At 37.6% G+C, this 27,097-nt stretch overlaps 1 protein-coding gene across 1 annotated transcript in view; it reads left to right on the top strand.

Moving 5' to 3' along the window:
- Positions 1–26,767, top strand: part of MACO1 (macoilin 1) — a 50,500-nt gene extending 23,733 nt beyond the window's left edge. Inside the window, exons 6-11 of the mRNA XM_065421651.1 lie at positions 1,619–2,117; positions 16,478–16,636; positions 17,938–18,120; positions 21,899–22,019; positions 24,190–24,364; positions 25,817–26,767. Coding sequence (XP_065277723.1) covers positions 1,619–2,117; positions 16,478–16,636; positions 17,938–18,120; positions 21,899–22,019; positions 24,190–24,364; positions 25,817–26,019 — 1,340 coding nt within the window. The 3' untranslated portion in view covers positions 26,020–26,767. The remainder of the gene's footprint in view (positions 1–1,618; positions 2,118–16,477; positions 16,637–17,937; positions 18,121–21,898; positions 22,020–24,189; positions 24,365–25,816) is intronic.
- The last annotated feature ends 330 nt before the right edge of the window (positions 26,768–27,097 follow it).

Here is a 27,097-nt window from a genome sequence, read left to right on the forward strand (position 1 = left end):
GCAGCGCAGAAGTAAGGGTGGCAATACTGTGACCCCCCCCCCTAATATATCCTTGCAACCCCCCTGCAATTCCCTTTTGGGTCAGGACCCCCAGTTTTAAGAAACACTGGTGTCCCCCTGTAAATCTGTATAGTATAGGGTAAAAGCACACAAAAGGCCAGATTTCACGGTCCATGATGCGTTTTTCATGGCCGTGAATTTGGTAGGGCCCTACCCTTTCCCAAAAACAATGTGAAACTAATTTTACAAAATGGAAAAAACAATTTTTTTAAGAAAGCCTCTACATGAAGTTTCACCTTTTTATTTTGTGTTTTGTATATTGGTCTAGAAGCTTTATGTACAAAAGGTGTATTACATTAGTGAGTATCCATTGCCTGACTCTGTTGATGGTATTGGGTATGAAATAGAACAGAGTTTCTAACCACCAAGAATAACTATCATGCTGAAATACACTTCCTGGGCTGTCTAACTGCTGTAATAAAATGGAGATCAATTAGACCAGTATACTTACTGGGAATGTTAGACTTGGATATGACCATAAACGTTCATCTTAAAGCTCTGGAGATCTGTAGACATTTCATATTCTTAAAATATGTTGGTAAAATCCCCCTTTTCCTAGATAAAGATTAAAAGCTTGTCCTCTTTTTAAAAACAAGTCTATTAACTTTCAGACTCCTGTCTGACCTTTTTTTTTTTTTTTTTTTACCTGGCATCATTACGAGTAACAAGTAAAATTGGGGGGGAAATCTTTGTGCTTTTGACAGCACTTTGTGTAGTCAGTTTTGCAGTTTTCCCTGTTGATTGTGTAGGTCTTTCACACAGTAACAAAGGACAAAAATACTTTAAAATTATAAAAATTTTGTAAAACCACACAAAGTAGCAGGGGTTGGAGGGGATTTGAAAGCAGAGGAATTAAAAGTACCGTAGTTTTAGATACCACAGGTCTTTTAAAATTGATTAGATTTCAAGTTAATTATCTCTCTAAATATAGCCTCTTAACGTTCCTCAATTAATTAGCAACTTTTATAATCTGCTCAGTTAGTAGTATTTAGGCCTTGGCTACACTGGCACTTTACAGCGCTACAACTTTCTCGCTCAGGGGTGTGAAAAAACAACCCCCTGAGCGCAGCAAGTTACAGCACTGTAAAGTGCCAGTGTAAACAGTGCCCCAGCGCTGGGAGCCGCGCTCCCAGCGCTGTAAACTAATCCCCTCAGGGAAGTGGAGTACCTGCAGCGCTGGGAGGTGGAGTACTCTCCCAGCGCTGGCACCGCGACCACACTCGCACTTCAAAGCGCTGCTGCGGGAGCGCTCCCGCGGCAGCGCTTTGGAGTTTCGAGTGTAGCCAAGCCCTTATTCTTTACCCTTTAGAGTAAGTATCTACAATTGAACTTGTTCTTATAGAATTATGTCTGTACCCAAAAATTAGTGAGTTTGTTAAAATTAGTCTTTTAAATATCTAAGTGTATTTGATATGTTTTTTCCTAACTATAACCTTGATGGTGGTTGTCACTAAAACGGTTTGCCATTTACTTATTTATTTATTTAAAAAATAGATACCCAGTTTCTTGAAGCCACAGAACAGATTGATTTAATAATCTCGGTTTCTTGCTATTGCAGCAGCCAAAGGATTACCTGATATGGATTCCTCAGTACTTTTGCAACACAATGGAGGCATTCCAGCCAATAAAAAATTATCCACAACATTGCCGGAGCTAGAATATAGAGAAAAGGGGAAAGAAAAGGACAAGGATGCCAAGAAACACAACCTTGGAATAAATAACAATATTTTACAACCAGTAGACTCTAAAATACAAGAAATTGAATATATGGAAAACCATATCAATAGTAAAAGATTAAATAATGATCTTGTTGGAAGTACAGAAAATCTCTTAAAAGAGGACTCATGCACTGCCTCATCCAAAAATTACAAAAATGCCAGTGGAGTTGTGAACTCCTCGCCTCGCAGTCACAGTGCAACTAATGGGAGCGTCCCTTCCTCATCTACTAAAAATGAGAAAAAACCGAAATGCACTAGCAAGAGCCCAAGCACACACAAGGACTTAATGGAAAACTGTATTCCTAATAACCAGCTAAGCAAACCAGATGCACTGGTAAGGTAAGTTTGATATGTTCATTGCCTAACAACCTCTTTCTCTCATCATGCTTGTTTTTCAGTAGATTAGGAATCCTTTTTCTAGGAAACCATTAACAAACCAATTTATGGCTTTGTTAGAAAGGCAACATGGCCTAGTGATTAGAAGAATGGACTGGGAGGTGGGTATCTTGTTTCTGTTGCTAACTCTGCTGCAGATTTCCTATGTGAGCGTAAGCAAATCACTTTACCGTGCCATGCCTCAGTTTATCCATCTGTAAAATGGGTATACTTACCTACCTCACAGGGTTGTTGTGAGGCATAATAAAGTGTTTTAACAATCCTTTGATTAAAGGCACTATAGAAGTACAAAGTAACATTACAAATTGAACACTTTTAATCAAGTTCTGCCCCATAGGTCTTTTACTTCTCCAGTGCAGAAAGGGTGGCATGGTACTTGAAAGTCTAATATTGGAAATGCTTGCTTTAAAAAAAAAAAAAAAAAAAAAAAAATCTTCAGTTCACAGGTATGAATGCAAGTCATGAGCTGCTACATTATCGAAGGAATATATTCACACTCCACCTGCAAGTCTGTTTTACCTTGTTGGTCTGGATATAGTACACAGAAATTTAATTTCACTGTGTTATGGACTATAATGATTTGAAAAGTCACACGTCCTTATGGTTGCTAATCTGAGAGTTAAATAAAGATGGAAAGCTGTTGGGTACTTACAGTGCTGTCAGTTGGGGTAGAAATGGGAAGTTGCAAACTTCATAGAAAATGAACGTGAACCTCTCAAATTCCTGACCCAAAGGGGAAAAATAGCTCTTCAGCAATTAACATTGTGCAGCCTGGTGGTGGTATTTTCTACTGGAGTATCTGTGTGTACCTTTCAAGAATGTGCATGGTAAATGGCATAATGCTGTCTTTGATCAAAGATTCTATTTTACTACACAGTGATACAAGCTAATAACAGAACTGAAGTTGTGTTTTGCCCATGTGTATGTTTCCACTGATGTTTCCTGTTTCCACCCACCTGACTAACAGTCTGGGGAAATAACTAAGTCTAACCATACTACAGGGCTTCTCAGACTTTCATAGCATGAAGTATATTTGAATACAGTAATTGTCTCATGGATAGACTGTTCCTTTGTGTTTCTTACCTCCGATTTGCAGTCGAATAACATCTCTGACAGTTGTCAACATGGAAAAGTAATATTAGGAGAGCATTTAATATATTTTTAGTTTTTAATGCGATTTAACAGCTGGAACAAGGAAAGACAGCAAGTGCCTTGCAAACCACTGGTGATCCATGGAGCGCAGTTCAGGAATCGCTGCTGTAAAATATAATGGAAAAAGTGAATGTTAAAAAAAGTGAACTGCTACAGTTGGGTCCCACTGCTACACACACTGCCTATTTGATATCAACCATAGCTGAGTCATGTTGTTGCTATATTTGCAGACACATCAATTACTTCTTTTGCGCTGTTTATCAGAACACTTCTAGGAAAAAAAACAGCAAGAGGTCCATGTTTACTGTTGATCTGTAAAAAGTGATATCCTACTATTGAACAACAAAGACCTTCTTCCCCTTAAAAAATAAACAAAAAGAAAAAGACCAAAACCTAATGTAAAGATAACACCTGCTGCAAGCTCTTTCCATATTATGTGTGAGCACTGAGGCCTAGAATAACGGTCAGTTGTAATTAAGCCAAAACAAGCAGAGAGCAGCAAATTTGGTATACTATAGTAGGCAAAAGAGTAGTAAGTGACTCCTCTTCAAACACTGAATGCTTTGTGGTAAAGGATTAGTACCAGAAGACCCTCTCTGTGTAGCTTCTGTAGGAAATCCATCTAAATATCTTATTGTTGCTGCCTTGTTAGCAAATAAGAAAATCAAAGTTCCTTGTGCGAGCTCTGTGTGCCACTGCAGATCCATCTGAAGGAAAGAAAACAGCATGTAATTGGGATGGAACAGGGATAGGGACCTGTTAGAATAAGTCTGTAGCACCTTTATGCCTTCTCCCTTGCCCCCCCGCCCCAGTCTCACTATTAGCATCTCCTTTTTCTTTTCTGTAGTGTTGCATGCTCACTGGTCTAACTTCAGCAAGTCCTTGTTGGGTAATTTAATTGGCAAGTCAGGCTCACACTTTCCCTGCAGGAACCTTTAGGTAATTGGAATTTTGACTCTAGTTTGTCTCTGAAGATACACTGTATGTGGATACAATTACTTCTATGAAAATACCCTTTTCACTTCTGATAATGATTATATCCACTAATTGGCATACCTTCTGCCGATTCATATGGCTTCTTCTCATTTCTTTACTTGAAATATTCAGATCAATTCTCACTTATAGTATCTGCAGAATAACTGAATGAACTAGCTAGCTTCTAGCTTGCTTAACCTTACCTGGAAACCAAATTCAGCCCTGTGTTAATGGGATGCAGATGGCAATGTCATCAGTAGAAGCTGTGCCTATATAGTCCAGGCAAAAGATAAGATAACTCTTCTGCTCGCTGAGGAAAAGAAGAGAGCTGGTCAGTGTCCCGAATGTCACAATTAGAGTTGAGTGAATAATCGTTTGTTTTTTTCCTTGCTGAATTAAAAACACTGAAAAAAATTTGCTAGGGTCAAATGAAACATTTCAGATGTTGATTTGAACTGTTTTGAAACATTTCACTTTGACGCTTCTGAAATTGTTGTTTTTCTGGGAGAGAGGTTGGCCAAAATTCAACCCAAATTTGCAAATAATTTCAGTGCCACAAAAATGCTTTTTTTTTTTTTTGGCATATTTACTACACCTCTACCCCTATATAACGCTGTCCTCTGGAGCCAAAAAATCTTACCGCGTTACAGGTGAAACCGCGCTATATTGAACTTGTTTTGATCCGCTGGAGCGCGTAGCCCTGCCTCCCCGGAGCGCTGTTTTACCGCGTTATATCCGAATTCGTGTTATATCGGGTCGTGTTATATCAGGATAGAGGTGGTATTTGCTGAAAAAATGTTGCCCGGCTCTAGTCACAGTTCACCAATGAACTGATCATAGGGACCAAGAAAAAAGAAGAGTGGTACCAATTCTCCACATTATAATATGGCCTGCCAGCCTGTGTATGAAAATATTTTATTCTGTATGTGTCCATGAGGGACCAGATTTAAGATCCAAAATACTTTAGTATGCTTAAATATATGTTGAGACTCTTATATACAGGGCCACAGATGTTAGTTTGCGTCAAGTTGTCATTGTGATTACATTGAGGTTTTAAAATACTAATTTCCTGTCTGCTGCTGCTGCTTGATATTATTTATTACCAATGTAAATAACTGGAACAATGCATCAGTTATTGCTTCTGTTTAGACTATCCGTGTGTAACTCCTAGTTTAGTCAGAGACCCAATGTAATGTGTGTCTTTAAATATATATAAAAAAATCTTTGTTTTGAAAAAAAATTTCCATGTTGAGGGATAGAGTTTAATTTAAATTAAAGTCAAGCTGTTTATTTTCTCTTGACCGTGCCCTTGTTCCTATATTGTAAAGCTTTTATTCATTGTTTTCTCCACTTTAAGTGGCATTAATTACTAAACTTCTAACTTTTTTGTGGTTAAATTGTGACTCTAGTCTAAAAAGCAACTATTAAAAAAAATGCAGTGTGAGGATCCCTGTTTGTCTCAGTGACTGCTCTGTTCTGTTTTCAAATAAAAAGATGCTTTTCGTTACTTTCAAACTCACCCTGGGATCTCCAAGCCAGGTTGTGTTCTTTTTTGTTCACAAATATGGCCCTGAATTAACTGAGCAGTATTAGATGGAGTTAAAGTTCCTCTTATGGTGGCTATTGAATCAAGATTATTGGTGGTTATTCAGATACAATAAATATGAATCCCTAAAATGCCATTTTTAGATTTACTTTTCAGAGTAAAACAACTACCACATGCTCTTTAATATTTTCTCTAAGTTGATATTACATAGTATGCTACAATATTTAAAAGGGCAATATCAAGTAATTTTTTTAGTAGCTCATTTTTTTTTAATGCATATTGTTACCCCTCTCTGAAGGCAGGACATTTTTCTATTCTGTGGCGTCTTAAGTTAATAAAAAGATGTGGGGAAAGCAGTTAATAAATTTGGAAGATTTTATCTAGTTAAAATAATGTTTAAGCAGGTCATGTGTTGACATGGAACTGAAAGTGTCACATTAAGAGAAGTGAAACTCTCCTTTTTTAAGTAAAGACAGTTTGCCCTAACTTCTCTGAAAACTGACAAAAATAACTAATGGATTTGTTAACACTTCAGTTCTTGTTCCCAAAGAAACAACTTGATTTCAAATAATTCACTTTAGTACATAAGCGAGCCAAAGCTCAAATACAATACTGAAATGTAGAACCTAATGTCCATCTTCCAAAAATGGTGGTTGTATTTTGTTCTTATAAGGAAGATTTTCAGTTTTAATTTATGTATGTGAAACTTATTGTATGAGACTACAGACATGGTGGTCTTCACTGTTAACTATTTCAGTACTTGTACTTTTCTGGATAAGGAGTTAGAGTTGTTCCCTTTTCTTAAAAATGTGTAGTTGGGTGTTGCAATTAACATTTTCTTTGGCTAATGAAAGGGAGTGGTTGTGGTTCAGCTGGCTACAGCAGAGGGATTCTGGGGGTTTAATCCTGGCAGTGGCAATTGTCAGCTCTGCGATACAGACCTCTCTCTGCCTCCATCAGTAAAATGGAGATATTCCCAACCTCTCATGGATGTTGTGAGACCTGTTTTCTGTTTGTAAAAGCACTTGAGATTTTTGTATTTCTGTAGCAACTTTCATCCAGACTGTTCATTTTACATCGTTATATTCATCAGGACAATGGAGAGACCGAATCTGGTACCTCTTTACACATCATAGACTCAGATCATTTCCTAATGGCTACCAGAGCAAGCTAGTTTAGCATCCTGTATCATCTCACTATCCATTCTAGGGGACTAGCAGGTTTTCTTTCCATTTTATGGATTTGGACTGTGTTACAAGTACAAATCACGATCATAAAGTTTTCGTTCTTCTGTAGTGCAAAAAGTACCAGAAAAGCTGGGTTTTCCCACAGCAAGATGCCGCTTTGTAATGATCCTAACTTGCTGCTGGCTATTTGCATGCCAAAAGAGCATCTAAAAGCACAGCTTGACAAAAGTGTTGACATCCACCGAAGTGCCGTTTCCTGGCTTATGGAGTATTGACCCAGAGAAGCAGCTTACTCTTGCATTAGTTATCCTTGTGGATATCTTTGAATTCTTCAGGAATTGGGCTACATTTGTACATAGGGGAATATTTGTGGAGCAGGGCATGGCGCATGCCCTTTCTTCCTCCCTGCTCTCACAAGACTTGGGGTTACTTTCAGAGCAAAACTTGAAAGTGTTACGGTAAATATATTTTCCTGTATTTTAGCTCTAGTTATTTTCCATTTTCTATAGCACACTAATGTCCCCAGAGCTCTGGAGCCTATTTTTTCCAATCTGCTGCCGGTCTGAAGTAGCTTTAACGTAACCCAGAAGGCTTTTATCCCATCAGTTACAGTAGGGGACATCCTCAAAGCCTACTGAGGTATAATAGGACTAAGGCAGGCAAGAAAAATAAACAGGCTCAGAAGCTCTGGGAACATACATCGGAAATCAGGGAATGGAAGGAGGTAATTCGATCTGGAATAAGGTAAAGAGTTTATAGCTGGGAGTAGAGTCGGGGGCAACATAAAGGAGGGGTCCGAGTGTTAGGTAGCCGCATTTGTGGAGCCAGGTGCTGGCTGACACACAAGCTGTTTACAGCTGTGTCACCCTTTCCTTTCAACTCTCATATGTTCAAATGTTGTAGCCAGAAGGATGGTGTGGATCCTGTGATTGGCCTAAAACTGTGTTTATCCACCTAACATTGCCTTCCTGCCTTTCCATTTTTACAAGTTACTGCAACAATATGCACAGTTTCTCCCCCCAAAATGGGATTTGACCCACTTGGTCCTGTAGTCTTTTTATATTTGGGATTGGACTGTCCTAACATAAATAAAATAGGTCAAAACCATCTAACAATGCCATAGGTCCGCAGTTCTCAAACTTCATTGCACCGTGACTCCCTTCTGATAACAAAATTTACTACATGACTACAGTAGGGGGGATCGAAGACTGAGCCCTACTGCCCCGGGCGGGGGCCAAAGCTGAAGCCCAAGGGCTTCTGCCCTGGGCGGGGACACGTAACCTTAGCCCTGGGTGGTGGGACTCGGGCTTCGGCTTCAGCCCTGGGAGATTGGGCTTGGGCTTCAGACTTGCTGGGGCCCAGGGCCAACACCAGCCTTGGCGACCCCATTAAAATGGGGTCCTGACCCACTTTGGGGTCCCGACCCACAGTTTGAGAATCCCTGCAATAGGTAAAGGAAGAGGGCTATCATTGACTGTTCCTCTCCCTTTTTTTTTTTTTATGACCTCCTTTACTCAAACTGGTATTGGAGCGGAGCTTTTACTGATAATACAGATTCTCAGTTGTGAGAAGAAGATTCCGTTGTAGACTAAATCTGAATTTGACAAATAGATTTACAAAAAGACTTTAGGTTTTGTAGGTTTGGGGAAACAGATGGGTTCAGTGCTAATGGGATGGTCTGTGTTGGATCAGAAATAGAATTCTTCCACATTTTGAGAAGACAAATATGGGAATGGGAGACAGCTGTGTGAGTTCATACAGAGGCAGAAAAGAATTGGGGTGGGAGGGAATAGGTAGATGGGAAGGCATGAGGGAACTTCTTTCCACATCTTAGTATATTAAATACAAAGTATAGTGCTGAAGTGTTGTCATTCTTGCCCGACATTTTGAATACTTGATCATTTGCACTTACTCTGGATTTGTCAGTCTCAAAGAGTTAGGCAGGGAATAAGCCATGATGAAGTTTAAGGTGTGTGTGTGTGTTCACACACCACTTGGGAAAGGAAGACAAATCCTAGTAGACTGTTCCACATCAAGAAACCTGACAGATTCTTGATAGTAATTTCAACCTTTTGGCTAACATACAACACAGTTAAAAAATCTGTTTGTATTTGTTCATAAATATTACATTCAAATGTTTAATTAAAAAAACCATTTAACAGTCCAAAGATGGTTTGGTAACAAATTTCACTTTTGGATTACATTTTATGCATAATATCTTAGCTTGGCTGACTAGCTGAGAGTTTTTTTTTATTAAAGGTATTCCTAGGATCCTTTTATACAACTTCCTTGACGCTCCTTCTGCCAAACCATTTCTTAGGGTCAGTGCAGCCCTTGGACTATTCAAAAACAACACAACCTTTTGAATTGCTGACCACTTAGAGCAATTCTGTTTAGAACAAAAGGTAAGTCAGAACTAAGGTTTCTATCTCAGTTCTATCTGGAACTTTTTGGTATATAGAAAATGCTCAAAGAAACCACTTATGACAGCGTATTACTTGTAGTGGGGGAACTTCAACTTAGTGTAATCACATTTGGTTGTTTTCAAGTGATAGCATCACTGCAGGGGATATTTATGACGACAGGTTAGGCAAGAAAAGGAACAAAATAAAAAGTCTCATAACATTAGCTAGAAGAGCATTTCAGAGGGGTTTTTTTTGAGGACTTTATTTTTTACATAGTGTTAATTAGGGTAAGATGCCCAGGTGCTTGGAGATTTTGGTAATGTATAAAGCGAGTAAATAAACTAAGCAAGGAGGGATTTTATGCACTAAATGGGTGTAAATATCCAGGAGCCTTTGTCTGAAACAGTGTTATTTTTCAGATCATCCTCTTTTATTTGAAATAAGTATGGAAAGATCTATCCAATCTTGTTTTAGTATGTGGGATCAAGAAATTGTATCTTGCAGGATCAGGCCTCAGACAAGGAACCCAGAGTGGTAAACAATCTTCAATTAAGCCCTTATTTTAAAAGTAATTATGTTTCAAGATTATTTGCTGCTTGTACAGCAACAAAAGGAATTGTGCTCTGTAAGTCATTTTTTTCTTCTTGTTGATTTCCTGGTTTACTGGGAAAACACAGTAGAGGGGAAAAAAGTGCAGGGGACCTAAGCAGAAACTAGTGTAGTAGGAAAAACAATGTTGCCTTATTGGGTCATTCATCATTGTAACAATAATACAAAGTACTTTGGGGAATAGAGACAGAGCACAAGTCGCACTTCTAACAGCAAAAATACCTCTCTGCTATTGCCCTGGTTTACCTTGATAATGTGTTTTATTTGGGGGATGGGGTAGCGGAGGGAGAATTTTTAAAATCTTGTATTCCCCTGAAAATGTTTTATTCCCCCTGTACATAGGGAAGAATTTTATATACTGGCTCTCTACATGAGAAAATCTCTAAGCTAGAAATGTTTGTTTGACTAAACTTTGTAAGATGGATAGGCCCACAGTTGATGCAGGGAAAACAAGGAATATATATGTCGGTGGGAGGGGGAGGTGATCTGGTAGCTAAATATTCAACTGATAATTTTTAAAAATGAAACCGTTTTTCTTTTGTACTGATATTGGTTTTAATATTTCAGGAAATGTGGTATCCAGATTTCTTAGTATGGTGGTTTTCTCACATTGTGACAAGATATTAACTTTCCATTGTAATGAGATTTTTGTAATTGTACGTTTTAGATGCTATTGTGACTGCTATAGCAAGTTTTTATTTTCTCTATAAATTGCATTAATAGAGCTTTCTTAGTTACTAAAACTAGAGCTGAGGTAACAAAAAAATACAGTAGAATGAAAGGGGATAATTGAAATCTGTTTTTTAAGATGTTGCCCAGATTATTTTTTTAAATAGTTTTTCAATCAATTTTTTTGCAATAGATTTTATCAGCCATTGATTTTAAAGAAGCTTGCGTTCCTCTTTGTACTGTTTTGTTCTAACCATTCCAGGTTCCTGCATTACTGATTTTTATCTGCCATGTTTCAAGTCTGTGGCCATGACCTTTGGATGCTTTGATCAGAGTAATGTTTTCAATATTGATAATTCTGTTTCATGAATGAATACTCTCCATAGCTTTCTGGAAGTCCTAATTTGTGCTCGGAGGTTGCCATTACATGGCAATCCATTACATTAAAAACACATAATGAGGCCATTTTTCAGAAGCATTTTAAGTCTCTTGGTTAGAGCAGGAACTGAGAGTTAAGGACTCATAGATTCTATTCCTGACAATACCATAGGCTCAGTGAGCTATGTCTGGCAAGTCACTGAACCCTTTGTGCTTCAACTTTCCAACTGTAAAATGGGTTTAATAATCTAATTGGCTTAGATGGAATTTACATGACTTAGTTGTTTAAACTGTTTGAATCACAGATGGTGGGCACTCAAGACAATAAAAATATTTTAATTTGACTCCATGAGAGTGGGGGAGGTCAGTCATCTAATCTAATTATTTGGTCACCCTTCTGGTGAAAGATTTAACCTTATCCACTGACACATCACTAATGGTTTGAGTTTTCATATGGAAAGGTTTCGTGGTCAAAAGTTCTTGGCTCCTTCAGATTCTCAGTAGCAGTAAGGTTTCTGAGTAGGCTGGGTTTTGTGATTGCTGAGAGAGGAAGCAATTTTGCCGAGTAAGAAACTCAATTCTATAAATATAGTGAATCCAAGCAGCACCATCCGCTTTTAAACACTAATATTCTGCTGGAATGTAGTTCATTGGACTATGTTTCACCTCAGTGGGCCTTACAGACCTTTCTTAGGCAATGGGGACTCCCAGAGTTGGATCAAAATTTTGTTTCTCTGAAGCTTAAGCTCACCAGCTTGGTGGCTGATAATGAATAGCTTAATGAAGGGCAGACTTCTGTCAGATCTCAAGAAGAATTACCCCAAGACCTTTAAGCTCCTTCAGGGTAAAAGGAACTGTTTTTGAGACTTTGGAGCCCACTTGTACAACTTAACTGTTAAGTTCCTGGCTCCAAAAAGGTTATGCTACAAACATCCTCCTCCTGAAACACAAAGAAGTGATGAGAGCTTTATGGGTATGTCCTTGTGTCCAGTTTGAAGTAAGAGCTTGACTCGGGTGTGTATATGTGGAACTCTGGTTCATACTCCCAATTTAAAAAAAAATACATTCCCACAAGAGTCCATGAATGTGGTTCCATCTCTGGATGGACACTTCTACCTCCTTCAATAATAGAACGGTTCCAGTTAATAGCTTTAGATATTAAAGGTCATGGGGCTTGAAAAACTGACACACTCACCATCTCCTAAGCAGGAAGTCCTCAGATCTGTTTACATTCCCTCCCTTCCTTCTTTTTGGCCCACTTTGTATGTGTTCTGTACTGGTCCTGCAGCCTACAGCTTTCTTTACAGCTCAATTTGGACCCAGCCCTGCAAGCTCTCCACATGTGGAATTTCCATTGCAGCCAGGGGGCTTTCCATTTATAGACGGCTTTAGGAATTGGGCCTAATGTCAATACTCTGTCGCTGTAAAACTAAAGTACTGTGACCTCTTGTTCATTCACACTTAACCAGACCAGTCCTATCTATCTGAGAATCAAGGTTACAGACACACTCCTGTGGGCATTTGGAACAGTTGATGGATGAAGTACTTCCCCTCCCAAAAAAGCATACAAAAACCAAGAAATCCACAGTTAAGGAGGCATTCCAGATTTAAGGCATGGTCTGAGGACCAAACAGAGAGTTAAAAATTTCAAGTTCTAATCCCAGTTGTGACTTTGATTCCATTTGTGTCATTGGATAAGTCAGTTAACCTTTCACAACAAAGCTATCTGTAAAATGGGGTGTATTAATGCTTCACCTTACGAGGGCATTGTGAAGCTTAATGTTAGTGCTTTGAATAAGTAAAGTGCTATATCATCAGTTCTTGGGGAGAGTTGGTATACCCTATTACTAGTCCAAGAGGTGTTAAAGATGGGATTTCAGTATTTGCTATGAATTTCTTGATTTTTAATACAGTTGTGGTTAAGATGAACTCTTAATGTTGTTCTGGTATAATGAACAAATTTGCTTACAAATGTATACAAAGTAAAGAGAGAGATTATTTCAGGGTTCATAATTGCGGCTTTTAGAGGCTAGTGTATTGCATACCAGTCTGTTCCTCTAATAACTTCAAAGCAGTAAAAGAGGAAGATAGCTGATCCAGAATTTTTACTGAATTTTTTTCTGCTCAAATAATTATCCAATCATTAAGGTGTTTTCCAAGTGGGATTTACCGGATTTACCCAACCATTAATTTGTCTGCATCATTCATTTCACATCTTCAGTTAAAAATCCTGAATATATTTAGATATCTAGTTTAGTATAGGCATCAAAAGATCGGCTGAGAAAATAGGATTGAAGTCTTGAAATGTCTTTCACTTCTAATTTACTCTTTTCATTGGTTAAAACTAACTTGTTTGCATTTTGTAGTTTAACAAATTATGGGAGAGTGACAGAAGGGACTTTGTAATACGGTTTTATCAAGTAATCAGTGCAGCGTGTTTATTTTTGGATGTTTTCACCTTCTAAGCAACCATAGTAAACACAAAAAAACTTAATACAACTCAGTTGAGGCATTCTCAATGCATATGGTTTTAGGAAACTAATAGGAATGGCTTAATGTCTCTAAAGTTATTATATTTGGAATGGCTCTGGGGTCCTTATTCAGGATTTATGTGCTCTATTTTCACTTCCTCTCTTGGATATTTACAAAAAGAATTGTCTACTTATTACAAACTCCTAAAAGAGGAGACAGTACAGTCTATCTTGTTGGAACAAGTTAAGCAGAGGAGTTTCATTTATGAAAAAAAACTTTCTGAAAATACTTGTATGCAGATTAAAGCAGTCCCTGACCAAGTATTGTTTTCATGATTATTGCTTGCTTTGGAGAGCTCTAATGGAATTACTTTGGGTACTTATCAATGTAAAGCCTGTGAATTTGATTCATTATATACGCAATCTCTTCCCATACCTTACTCCATCAACCACTGTTCAGGTTAAAATAAAACATCTGTCAAAACCAGTTAAGTGTTGGTATACTATAGCCTGTTAATCTCTGTTGTCTCCTGCTTGTGACATTGTTCATCTCTGATAGTTAAGTCCAAAGCTCACCAAAGAGCTGATCATAGGACAGCAGAGGAGGGTGAAATACCAGTGCCGCAGTTCAAGTCTACTAGCTAATGTTATATTAGACATAATGAAAATGCACATGTAACAAAACCATTTTGTAGTGTTTTGTCCAGTCTGACTTTAACTGTGCTTTAAATAACAATCCTGCACTGAATAAGCCATTAATTGGCCGATCTTTCAGTTTCTATGTTTGAGGTTTGGTTTTGTTTTTTAAACCAGTACAGGATGCTGAAATAATTTGTGGTCTCCAATGCGAACATCCTATCCATTGAATACTGTGTGGGTTTGTGATAGGCTGGTAGTAAGCAGGCAGGTCAGGTTGGGGAGTGTGTGCGCATGTGTTTATCTGGGTGGGGGGGTTGTTTTTGTTTTTTGTTGTTAAACTATGATTGGGTTGAGTTAATCAACAAGTAAGTTCATCTTAGTACAATACCAAATGCAGCCAGGAGTTTAGCTCAGTACATCTTAAAAAAAGTGGGGGGTTGAGTCTTTGAATGGATTATCTCTGAAATGAATACATGTGTATGGTAGATCCCACACTTTCTTGTAGCATGTGATTTGCTATTAATTTACCAGCAGACCGCTTGGGCTCAGTTTCAGCCTTTGTTAACATTTTTTATAACTTTCCATGAATACATTTCAGGATTCCCCATTAGCCTCCTAACACCTCGAATCAATCTTTTCTTATGCTTCCCACCAGTAAATTTTGCATTGGCACTTAGGTCTGGATTTTTTGAACACTTATGCCCCAAAGGGTTCAAATGAAAACAAATGGCTATTATTACTTTTAGTCTGTATAGTGGGGTCTGTTTGCTTCAGTTTTCGTTTAACAAGTTATTGACTTTTCTACCTCTAAATACTTGAACTTCCATTAATTCTGCACACAACTTTTATTGAAACCACCTATAATACACTGTTTTGATCGGCCTTGTTTAAAGTTTTTTTTAAACTAGCCATGGAGTGTCACTGAGCACATGGGAATTACATGTATGTAACTAAAAATCATATTTGGCTCCATCTTAACTGGTATGTAATGCTTATACTTGTAAGAGATGATCTTTTATTTATCTATGCAATATGCTGCTATTGTCTTAAACACAAAGGATTTTTTTAAATCTGAATAAATTTAAATCCATAATCTGATGGTTCATTCATATTAACCTAATGTGTGTGATTATTAGACAATTTTTATTTTGTTTCAAATGCTTTAATTACAGTTTGGGCACTTCCTTATCAAATACTATTTATAAACATAAAATGTATAGCAGAAGGTCTCTGGTCAGGAAGGATTAAAAGTAAATTTCTGATTTCACAACCCCTGTATATCTCTTTGTGTGTATTTTCAGTGATTACATGCACAGAAAAATATAAAGCTGAATTACTATTTTATCTGGAATGCAGATTAGTATTTTTATCCTTTACCAGATTTTGAGTAGATATTCCAGGCACTCTTTCTAATGGAACAGTTGGGATGTGAAACTATTCTTTGTATAAAGCCTTTATTAAATACATCTTATATTTTGGTTCTACAGATTACATGATTTAAGAAGAAATTAATTTTTAGATGAAAAGTACTAATATGCCATAGTTTGAGCCATTGGTAACTTCAAAGCAAACTCTTACCTTGGCAAAAAGGTTAAACATTGGTTTATTTGTACATCTCAGTGTTTAAACTTTTCAAACTTGTATGTTTCAGTTCTGCTGTGAGAAATCATAATTCCATAAGATTTGTGTTACAGCGTCACAATACGTTATATGAGGAAACTAGAATATACATGCTACTTTTTTTGCAGGATAAATATAAAATTGAAAAAGTTATGAATGTTTATACTGTTTGGGAAGGGAAAAGGAGATTTGTTTATTTTGAAAAAAAAGGTATATTTATTACAGTGCATTTTGAAGATGTAATTCCTGAGCATGGTCCTCTGTATCTGTCAATGTAAAAATGTCATACAATACCCCTGTAATGTAGTATGTGGACTATACTTAATAAGGATACTTATATTTTTGTTCGGTATCATAGGTGTGCAATGGTGGTTTATAGGAAAATAAAATTGACAGATTCTTGCTTGCAACCTAAATTACACATAAAATAGCAAGGGATGACAAAGGATAGGGAAGAGAGGGTATGGCGGGACAAGGGTTTCACACAATGGAATATCAGGAGGTATGTTTACTGTGTTTCTTTTTTTTGTTTTTTTGTTTTTTTTAATGTGTAAAAAACTTAATATAAAAATTTGGGCCTTGGGAAGGTTGGGGAGTTACAGTTGAAATTCTTTTTTTTTTTTTTTTTTTTAAATGCTTCTCCTTATCTTAGGTTGGAACAAGATATTAAAAAGTTAAAGGCTGACCTGCAGGCAAGCAGGCAAACTGAACAGGAGCTACGTAGTCAGATCAGTTCTCTGACTAGCACGGAGCGGGGAATTCGATCTGAAATTGGACAGCTCCGACAAGAAAATGAGCTGCTTCAGAACAAGTATGTTTTGCCACAGAACTGTGTATAGACTATGAACTGAGCAAATGCAGCATGTTTTGTTTTATTAAAGGCTGGCAGCATACTAACCTGGATACTGGGGCAAATCCTATTTACCTTACTTTCTCACTGGTGGGCCCATGGTTCATATATGATTCAGAATAAGGCAAGCAGGATTTGTCCCTTTTACCTTCAAGGCATCTGATTAAATAATCATAGGGCAATTTTATTAGTAAGTGGAAATGTGGCTTTCCAAATGTAGCCTAATCATTTTCAATTCTAGTTGAAAGTGACACATTTCTAAAACTCCTATAAACTCTCTATCAAAACTTTTTCCTCAGGGAAATTGGTGACCTGTCTTCCCTGCTGTGCCCCCTCATGTTAAAATAGTCTTTCAACATAAAGTAAGTTTAAAAAAAAAAAAAAAAAAACCCCACACTCAACCAAGAAGTCAAGTTTTTATACTGTTCAAAATTGGCCATCATATGAACATTTCTTGCCCTCACCTTAAAGGGTATTTCAAGCTCTTTGCAAGCAACATAGGTTACATGAGTTTTCTAAAGAATTAAAGCTTAATTTTGCCTTCACCATTGAAAATATATGTACAAAAATGTCTTAAGAGATTGCTTTAAAGGTCATACAACTCATTTTACTTCCTCTTTTGTAATAGCCTCTTAGAAGTTTGAAAACTTTTCCATACAGATGATATCTTTATTTATCAAATAAGAATTCCCTTTTTTTTTCTCCCCCTCCCCTTCCCCCCCCCCCCCCCCCCCCGTGGTGATGAAATCAAACAGACCTTTTTCTTCCTTGATTTTTGTACTGCTATTATTGGGTCCAATCATGCATCTATTCAAGTTGATGGAAATTTTGTCATTGACAAGTTTGGCAGCAGCAACCCTTTTACTGAAGTAGTAATAACAACCAAATATATAGTTTATGCTTTCAGCACCCCACTATAAAAATTATTCCAGCACTCCCGCCAGTAGGAGTTTAGGATGCTCAGGATCTGCCGACAGACACAGAGCACCCCCTAAGATAGGGCCCAATGTATGCTGCTGCAGAGACCATGGAGACCGTTCTCAGCACTGTGGTGTTGCCTTGTGAATCTTCAGGTGCTGTTTCATTACATTTTGGTAAAGGGCTATATTGTTTTTAAAAGACCATTTGAAGACTGGAGAGCACTGTCCAGTAGGTCCAGAAAGACAAATTTGTGGCCTAAACTATGGAAGAATCTTTTCACACTTTAAAATAAAAAAAGTGTCCAGAAGCTATTAAAAAAGCATATACCTATTACTCCTCAGATTACATAACGCCGTACAAATGAAACAGAAAGACAAGCAAACCATCAGCCAGTTGGAGAAAAAACTGAAAGCAGAACAAGAGGCACGAGCCTTTGTAGAAAAACAGTTGATGGAGGAAAAGAAAAGAAAGAAGTTGGAAGAAGCAACTGCTGCACGTGCTGTTGCATTTGCTGCTGCTACCAGGTACTTACCTCGGTTTTATTCTCTGGGCTTGTCTCCACTTACTGTGGATCTACGCTGCGGCGATTGATCCATCGGGGGTCGATTTTAGTGGGTCTAGTGAAGACCCACTAAATAGATTGCAGATCGCTCTCCTGTTGACTCCGGTACTCCACCGGAATGAGAAGCATAAGGTAAGTCGACGGGAGAAACCCAGCACACTGTAGCCACTGCAATAATTCGACCTAAGGTACGTTGAATCCAGCTACGTTATTCACGTAGCTGGAGTTGCATAACTTAGGTCGACTTAGCCTCATAGTGTACACCTGCCCTACATTTTTGCTTTAATAGCCTTTTCTTTGGGATTGTAGAAACTGAAATGGCTTTCGATCATTATCTATTCCACTTGCAAAAGCAAGGTGCTCTCCTTTGATAGAGAGTCAGACAAATATTAAAGAGACACCATCAACTTAAAGATCTCACTTTGTGTGCTTTTTTTCAGCAGTGGCTAAAGTTAAAAGTAATGTCTAAGGCCCCAATCCTGCAACTGGTTTGCACAGCAGATCCCTGCAAATACATGGAGAATGAAATCCGTGAGCCTCTATGTAGGCACAGGGGTCCACCCATGTAGATCACTTGCAAGATTGGGGCCAAAGATTCCTACACTTGCAAGATTAAAGAGCAAAATATCTCCCCTGATTGATTCGTTTTGTTTGTGGTGCATTGAACAGCACTTGCGTGTGAGCATTTTTACCGTTTCCTCTGAATCTACAGTTTGCCCTATCAGTTGTGGGCCCTTTCACACAGCAAAAGGGAAGAGAAATACATCATTAAAAATAGGAAAATGTGATGTGACAGAAGATGGCCAGGGGACTTGGCTTGTGTGATGACGGATGTAAAAACTGACTTTTTTAGCTATTTTTAAATAGACCAGATTTCTTGTTGATGGTGCCCCTTTAAGTTGCAAAACATAACAAACTTGCTAGCTTATCACTATATTTTTCTTTGTTTGAAGGGAACATATTTTGTTTTAGGATTTATATAGTGTATGAAAGGAAGAATATTTGTTTTTGTAAATGGATTTTGTAAATAATTAAAATATTTTAAGTAAACTCATAAGAACATAAGAACGGCTGTACAGGGTCAGACCAAAGGTCCATCTAGCCCAGTATCTGTCTACCGACAGTGGCCAATGCCAGGTGCCCCAGAGGGAGTGAACCTAACAGGCAATGATCAAGTGATCTCTCTCCTGCCATCCATCTCCATCCTCTGACGAACAGAGGCTAGGGACACCATTCTTACCCATCCTGGCTAATAGCCATTTATGGACTTAGCCACCATGAATTTATCCAGTCCCCTTTTAAACATTGTTATAGTTCTAGCCTTTACAACCTCCTCAGGTAAGGAGTTCCACAAGTTGACTGTGCGCTGCGTGAAGAAGAACTTCCTTTTATTTGTTTTAAACCTGCTGCCTATTAATTTCATTTGGTGACCCCTAGTTCTTGTATTATGGGAATAAGTAAATAACTTTTCCTTATCCACTTTCTCAACATCACTCATGATTTTATATACCTCTATCATGTCCCCCCTTAGTCTTCTCTTTTCCAAACTGAAGAGTCCTAGCCTCTTTTAAAAAACTCCACCGTGTTTTCACTTATTATCATCTTAGTACTCTAAACACCTATAAAACATACTATCTTAATATAACTCTTATGAGTTTTGGTCTGTATTTAAAAAGTAATTTACATATTGACCTTTGGCATATGTTAATAGAGTATTTAATTGGGAAATTGTGGTTTTTTTGTTGTTGTTTTTTTTACCTTCAGAAAAAAAGCAAAGGGAATTGTGGCACACATTCAAGAAAGCACCATTGGTCAGGGGGTTCAGTGGTGCTCTACTTGTGCTCCCATTAGTTTTTTGAAGAATTATCTTGCTAAATAGAAACTGACCTCTAGCTTGCTAAATGTCCAAGAAAAGTTTGGTGTGAATAGGGTAATTCCCAAAGCAATTGACTGTAATTGCATGGGCTACACCATCTTCACTTAAAATATAGAAAATGTGTTGTGTAGTGATCTGTCATGTAGGGATGGATGAGTGGGAGGAAAGAAGTGGTAGTATATTGGCAGATTCTTTGAGATGAGCTAAAAGTAAATCTTTGATCACTTGGGACTTCTGCTCTCTGGGTTGGTGGCAATTGAGTGAGTCACTGAGATAATGCACTTAGTCTCTAAGGGCCTGATCCTATAGGGCCCACTGAAGGATTTAGGTGTCCAGCGCTGGATTATGTTGTCAAGGGAGATGCTGACAGTATCATATAACCATTTGCTGCCATAAAATGGTATTGATAGCATCTCTGAGAGCGGCCACCTGGTCTACTCCTTCCAGGCTACCTGCAAGGAGAATCCCGAAGTTAGTGAAGTGCATCAGGGCAACTGGGTATACCTGAAAGATCATTGATACAAGAGACTTTTTAGAGGCAAAAGGCAAATCTGGGGGACTCCACAAGAGGAGTTTTGCCTTAATTTAAATTTCTGGTACTGACATGAGCTACTAGCACAAAATTATTAGTTTGTACCATAAAACAGAATCATAAATTTCAGCAACTCTGTTTTTATCATTCTGGTAACTATCCAATAGACATGTCTTAGTGAATTCAAGTGTCTAGAAATAAATTACTTTGTGTGCTGTATAAGCATATGAAAATGGGTATCATAAAAATCCTTCTCGCAGTAACTTTGACTTTCATCCCTAACACAAAGCTAACGTTTTAATGGGTGAAATAAAATTTTAAGACAAAGCAGTTATATTGGCATCCTCTATGTAATTTCTCTTCACCCATACTAGGAAACAACCTTTAAAGTCTACATTTTTCATGATTCTAGAGAATTAATCAAACTATCTAAGGCTTGAAAACGAGCCCTGTTAATGATATATTGTAGAATATAGTTGAGTTATAGCTGTTGCCACTGAAATGCCTTTCTTCTTTTCTACATAAAGGGGGAGTTTGCAGGGAGCTGACTTCGGTTTTGTGTGGGAGGGGAATCAAAGATCTATCACGGGATAGAATCTTAGTTTATGTAATTTTTTGCATAAAAGCAGTGGGAGGAAGTAGGAAATGTTTCCTCGCGTAGTTCTGGGTGTTGAGTCTTAGCACCCATCTATAGTAAATTCACGAGATGGTGAATCCTGATCATGTATATGCTTTACATTGATCAGGTTCAGGCAGAGTCATTGTACTATTTGTGTTATGTGCATCCCTAAAAAACAAAGGCCCTACCTGTTGTCCTGCATGGATATTAAAGTCACCAAAGTACTTCTTATATGAATCAAGGTTTGACCCAGCAACCTTGGACAAAATTTCTTCTCTACCTCAGAGCTCCATTGTTGTACCCTGGCTGGTTACCACTCTCCAGCCCAGAGGTGGCTGCATTTTGGTGATGCTATAGATAAATAGTTGGAAAGCATTTGGGGATTCTTCAAAATGAAAGGCACTGCATGAACATAGGATGGCTTTAATCCATTAAGCCCCCAAATATCTGAAATACTAATTTCTACTGTTTCTTTTCTACATGGCTCACAAATGTCCCAAACTTCCTAATGTTTAAGGCATAACCTTGGGTTTTTACATCCTTTTGTCTTAACTTCATGAGGGAAATTCTCTCATTTAAAAAAACCCATTATTCTCCTTTCTCATTTTATTCAGCAATATTCATAGTAACTTGACTGATCTGAACCTTTCAGGGACAATAACAGAAGAGTCATTTTTGTTTCACTCCCTTTTCTGATAACACTTCCTTCACAGAGGAGAATGCACTGAAACTTTACGGAATCGTATCAGAGAGCTGGAGACAGAATGCAAGAAGCTAACAATTGACATAAAGCTGAAAGAAGACCAGATACGAGAACTAGAAATGAAAGTTCAGGTAATGAGAAGGCACTCAAGGCTCAGACCTGCAATGTGTTGAGTGCTTCAACCCTCAGTTAACTTGGTGGATCTTCCTAGGGGACTTTTAGCATCTTGCACAATTGAGCCCTTCACATGTGTCGTGCACATCTAACATTAGGGTTTGCGGGTGAGGAAGATTAATAATTTCTTACATCCTCACCACCTTGTTGTTTACTTGTAGGTTTTTTTCCCCTAAACTATCTGATCCAGCTAAGTTAACTCAAAATTCTAACCCTGCATGCCCCTGTGTAGGAACACATTGCCAGCCCAGAAACCTTTGTAAGATTCCTCTTCCCTGATAAGGAATAAGGTTCTTACTAACATTAAATAACTTTTGGTAAAAGTGGAAAAGTTGAAAGGAACAGATTGAAAGCAACTCAGTTTTAAAAAACTTTTGAAAGCAGAGTCTGAGGCTACATCTGTCCCTGAACCTAGTGTTGTTTTGCAGTCAATGGTTTCCCATTTTTTAAATGTTTTCCTCTCCCCTGTCGCTGCTTGAAAGCCCCACACAAACAGAAATGGATTATAGAGGGGAAGCAGTGAAACTGCACTGATTAGACACAGTACAGCCAAAGTAAAACTGAAATAATATCTTTTTCTTTCATTTTCATTACGCTCATTTATCTTGCTTGTAACAAGAGTAGGTAAAAAAATTCAAATGAGCGAGATTTTTTTTTCTTTAAAACATGCTTCTAAGGGCACAGTCAGATAGTGAACTGAGAATTTTGTATGTCAGATCCTTAACTTTGATATGTGGATATTTTTTACTGTGTACTGTCTTCTGACACGTTTTCTGGTCTGACTGAGTGTTTTTACAAATAGCGCATATATCCCAGCTTTCCATGGGATTGCCAAAATAGGTATTCTGAAAACAAGTACAGTCTGTTTTACAAGAATGTTTGTTTTGAAAATAGATTGTCATTACCAATCATGACTTGGGTTTGGGTTTTGTTGTTGTTGTTTGTTTTTTGCATTTTTCAAACTGTTACCTCTATGTAAGTTTTGTTGTCGCATTAATACCTTTTCTGCAGAGCCTTTTTCCACTATATTTTATTTTACACATTTCTCTGTTTAAAAATACTAGTTTTTTAATATATTTTTAAGTGTGAAATATTAATATTTGTATTTCCAGCCTTATTGGTTGGTTGTCTTTGTGCAAAGTAACTATTTTTTTTCTTTTGAGTTCTGGATTTGTGGAATAGTTAGAAAGCCCAGAACACTCCCCAGCTGAATTTAGAAATGTGGTTACATCTTGGTTCTTCCTGAGCAACTGTAATAGCTCAGTGTGTCACATTTACTCATTGTCACTTTAAATCAGTGGTTTTCAGACGACTGTACCCCTTTCAGGAGTCTGATTTGTCTTATGCCCCCAAATTTCACCTCACTTAAAAACAACTTGCTTACAAAATCAGACATAAAAATACAAAAGTGTAACAGCACACTATTAGGGAAAAATTGCTTACCTTCTCATTTTTACCATATAATTATAAAACAAATCAACTGGAATATAAATATTGTACTTACATTTCAGAATATAGTATACAGAGCAATATAAACAAGTTATTGTCTGTATAAAATTTTAGTTTGTACTTGCTTTGCTAGTCAGTTGTAAAACTAGGCAAATATCTAGATGAGTTGATGTACCCCTGGAAGATCTCTGTGTACAGAACCACTGCTTTAAACGATATACAGTTGGAGCAGATCTCTTGTCCATTTATACTACATCAGTTAAGATAACAATCTAAAGTTCTTTACATAAAAGTCAGTGTTGGGGGTTCTGTTTCCCCATCCCAAACATCAGTTGTTCATGTTCCACAGTGAGCAACTCAGACTTCCCCAGCTGCCACTCCAAGGGTGGTGGTGAGCTCCAGAGAGAGCAAGGGTTGCAGTAATATAGAGCTGAGGGATTGGGTGGGGCGAGTAAATGGGTTTTTCTCACATCATTGAATTATTTGTACAGTATTATTATTCACTTGTACAAAGCCATGTGTAATTAAGGGTACTATAATATCACATGCAGTAATTAACTACCATTTGCCAGCATACTAGGCCCAGTGGTGTGCTGAGGGGAAAAAAGAAAGACCTGTCTATACATCTCATGCTTAAAGTTTGCATGACTAACATTTTTGTCTTAATTACTTCTGCAGGAACTGCGGAAATACAAGGAAAATGAGAAGGATACTGAGGTGTTAATGTCAGCACTTTCAGCCATGCAAGATAAAACACAGCACTTAGAGAACAGCCTGAGTGCAGAGACAAGAATTAAGTTGGATCTGTTCTCTGCATTAGGAGATGCAAAACGGCAGCTTGAGATTGCCCAAGGTAAAGTACAGTAGTTTTATTCACCTACTACTATTAACTGAAACAGTAAAAAATATACTGTAGGGATTACCCTGTGTTACTGTAGGGATGGATTAGATGTCCTAGAGGATTCACCTGATTTCCCCCTACTGTTGAATCAAAGACAATAAAATCCTCTGTTAGTGGTGTTTGTTAGTTATATCTGAATGCATACGTTCCTCATACTGTAGAAATCTCTCTACCCAGAGCAACAAAAAGCTTTGAAAAAAGTTATATGCAGCGTCGTTGTAGTCGTGTCAGTCCCAGGAGACTAGAGAGACAAGGTGGGTGAGCTAATATCTTTTATTGGAGCAACTTCCATTGGTGAAAGAGACGAACTTTCGAGCACCCCAGAGCTCTTCGAAAGAAGTCATTACCCAAACCTGAAGAAGAGCTCAGTGTGGCTCGAAGGCTTTTCCTTCTCATGATCGGAAGTTGCTCCAATGAAAGAGAGCTCGCCCACCTTCTCTCTTAAAAAAAACAGTTAGAAAGTGTAAACGAATTTTATAATATAAACAAATACTTTAATACTCAGTTCTCACATCTTAATTACCATAATATTTTAATAACTGTGTGGCAAATATTCTCTAGTTATTTAAAAAAAAAAAAAAAAAAAAAGGCCACCATGATATCTTTGAGGAGTGGGAAAGAACACAGACTTTTTAGGATGTGTGCACTGTTGTAGTCTGCCACTGCAGCCAGAAGAGGGAGCAAAACCTTAACTAACCAACCCATTCCCAGACCTGTGCTAATATCTACTTGTCTCTACTGTGCAAACAAGGAAGAAAAATTAATAGGATTTTTCATTTAATATTCTTCAGAGCATCCTTGGAGAAGTTTACTTGCCTGCAGCAAATTTTTTTTTTACTAGTAAGGTAGATATTTGTCAGGTTTCTGTCGTGGGGTTATTTTTTTGCCTGGGCTTATAAATAGTCAGAATGGTCTTGCAAGGATCCATAAACATATTCTACACTTAAAATAGGAAAAACAATACCTTCACATTTCTCAAATGGATTTATAAAAATGGAGAGTGGAAATAGGAAAGTGTTTTTTAAATAAAAAGTAAAATACAGTCTTAATAGGTAGATACTCTTGTTCCATCTGGGTGCTAGTGAAGTGCAAACTTAGGAAGTGTGGACATCAAGATGATGATAACGTTGTGCTGAAAGATTATTTCTGCTACTGAATTCTAATAGTTTAAACTCTGACAGTAGTTATGGAGGAGTACAAATCTACATTAACTTTTGTTCAGTTGTAATAAACCAGTATTTGTGTGGATTGCCAAGATGGTGTTAGAACTGTGAATTTTCTTTGACTGTTTTGCTCGGTCAGTTTCTCTGTCTCAGCTTTTCTCAAACTATAGCCTGGGGGGGGACTGCCAGTGGTGGATGAAAATGTGCTGCTTGTTCTAAGTGACACTCTTTGCTGTTCCAGGGCAAATCATTCAAAAAGACCAGGAAATAAAGGACCTAAAACAGAGGATAGCAGAAGTTATGGCAGTGATGCCCAGCATAACATACAATGCAGCCACCAGCACCCTGAGTCCTGTTTCCCCACATTACTCTTCCAAATTTGTGGAGACCAGCCCTTCTGGACTTGATCCCAATGCCTCCGTTTATCAACCCTTGAAAAAATGAATGCCAACTTTCTTTTTGCCCAACAGTTTTGTCCGACCGAAGGCATCGTACAGGAGCATCTCTTGCAGTCAAGATGAAATTGTATTGTGTGAGACTGTATTTGTCATTTAAAACAGAAAGGGGGGAAAAAAGAACATCAATATTTGACTAGAACTGCCCATCGGTTTTTCTTGTAAATTTTTAGAAAACCTCACAGAACTTTGCAATTTATTTTTCTTGGCCAATGCATTAAAAACAACTCTTGGTTTTCAAGTAGCCGATTTTGCCTTTTTATGTACTCTTGCATGGTTTCCTCTTGAAAAACACAGGGCTTTGCTTGATTCTGAACCCTTTCTTTTTTTTAAATAATCAAGCTAAAATTGCAAATCAGAGTCATAAGGGATAATGATGAAAATTCTTTCGTTTTTAGAGTGAAAGGGTTAAATAAACTAACAAAGCTTTGATTTATAGCTATATTAAATAAAGGTATGTAATGTTGCCGAAAATAATTTAATTACCCCTCAAAGGACCAAACAAATTTAAGGGGCATCATTTAAGGGAAAGAATAAGTAACGAGAATAGATGATGTGATGGTGGTTGTTGTGTGAAATATAAATATTCCCATTGGTGTTTTTAGTCATTGAGAATTGCTAACAGTCTTGTTCACAGTGCCTTGGGAGAAGACATTTCAAGAGGAAACTTGATAGTTAAACTATTTTTTCCCCCTTCACTGTCATCTAGCTTATATAGCAAGCTCATTACAGAGTCTCTACTGCAAATTGTTCATGGTAATTTGGATGTTCATTACAAACCACGGTTACATCTTCTGTTTATTTTGATACAAAATCAGCAGTGTTCTGTAACTTGCCTTGATTATAATACATCAGAGAAGGCACAATATTAATATAGGAAGCGTTATTGTGAAGGCGGAATTGTGCAATGTATTGTATACAAGAGACTGCAAAGCTGGCTAATAAATCTGCAGTTCTAGGTTTTTTTATTTTATTCAGCTGTGATTTATATTTACAACATCTTGTATTTGACAATTTAAATGGAGTTGAATATTTCTCAGCTGTTGTGCCAAGGAGTTTTTAAGAGT

Source organism: Emys orbicularis, chromosome 23 (assembly GCF_028017835.1).
Source record: "Emys orbicularis isolate rEmyOrb1 chromosome 23, rEmyOrb1.hap1, whole genome shotgun sequence".
NCBI classification, from domain to species: domain Eukaryota; kingdom Metazoa; phylum Chordata; order Testudines; family Emydidae; genus Emys; species Emys orbicularis.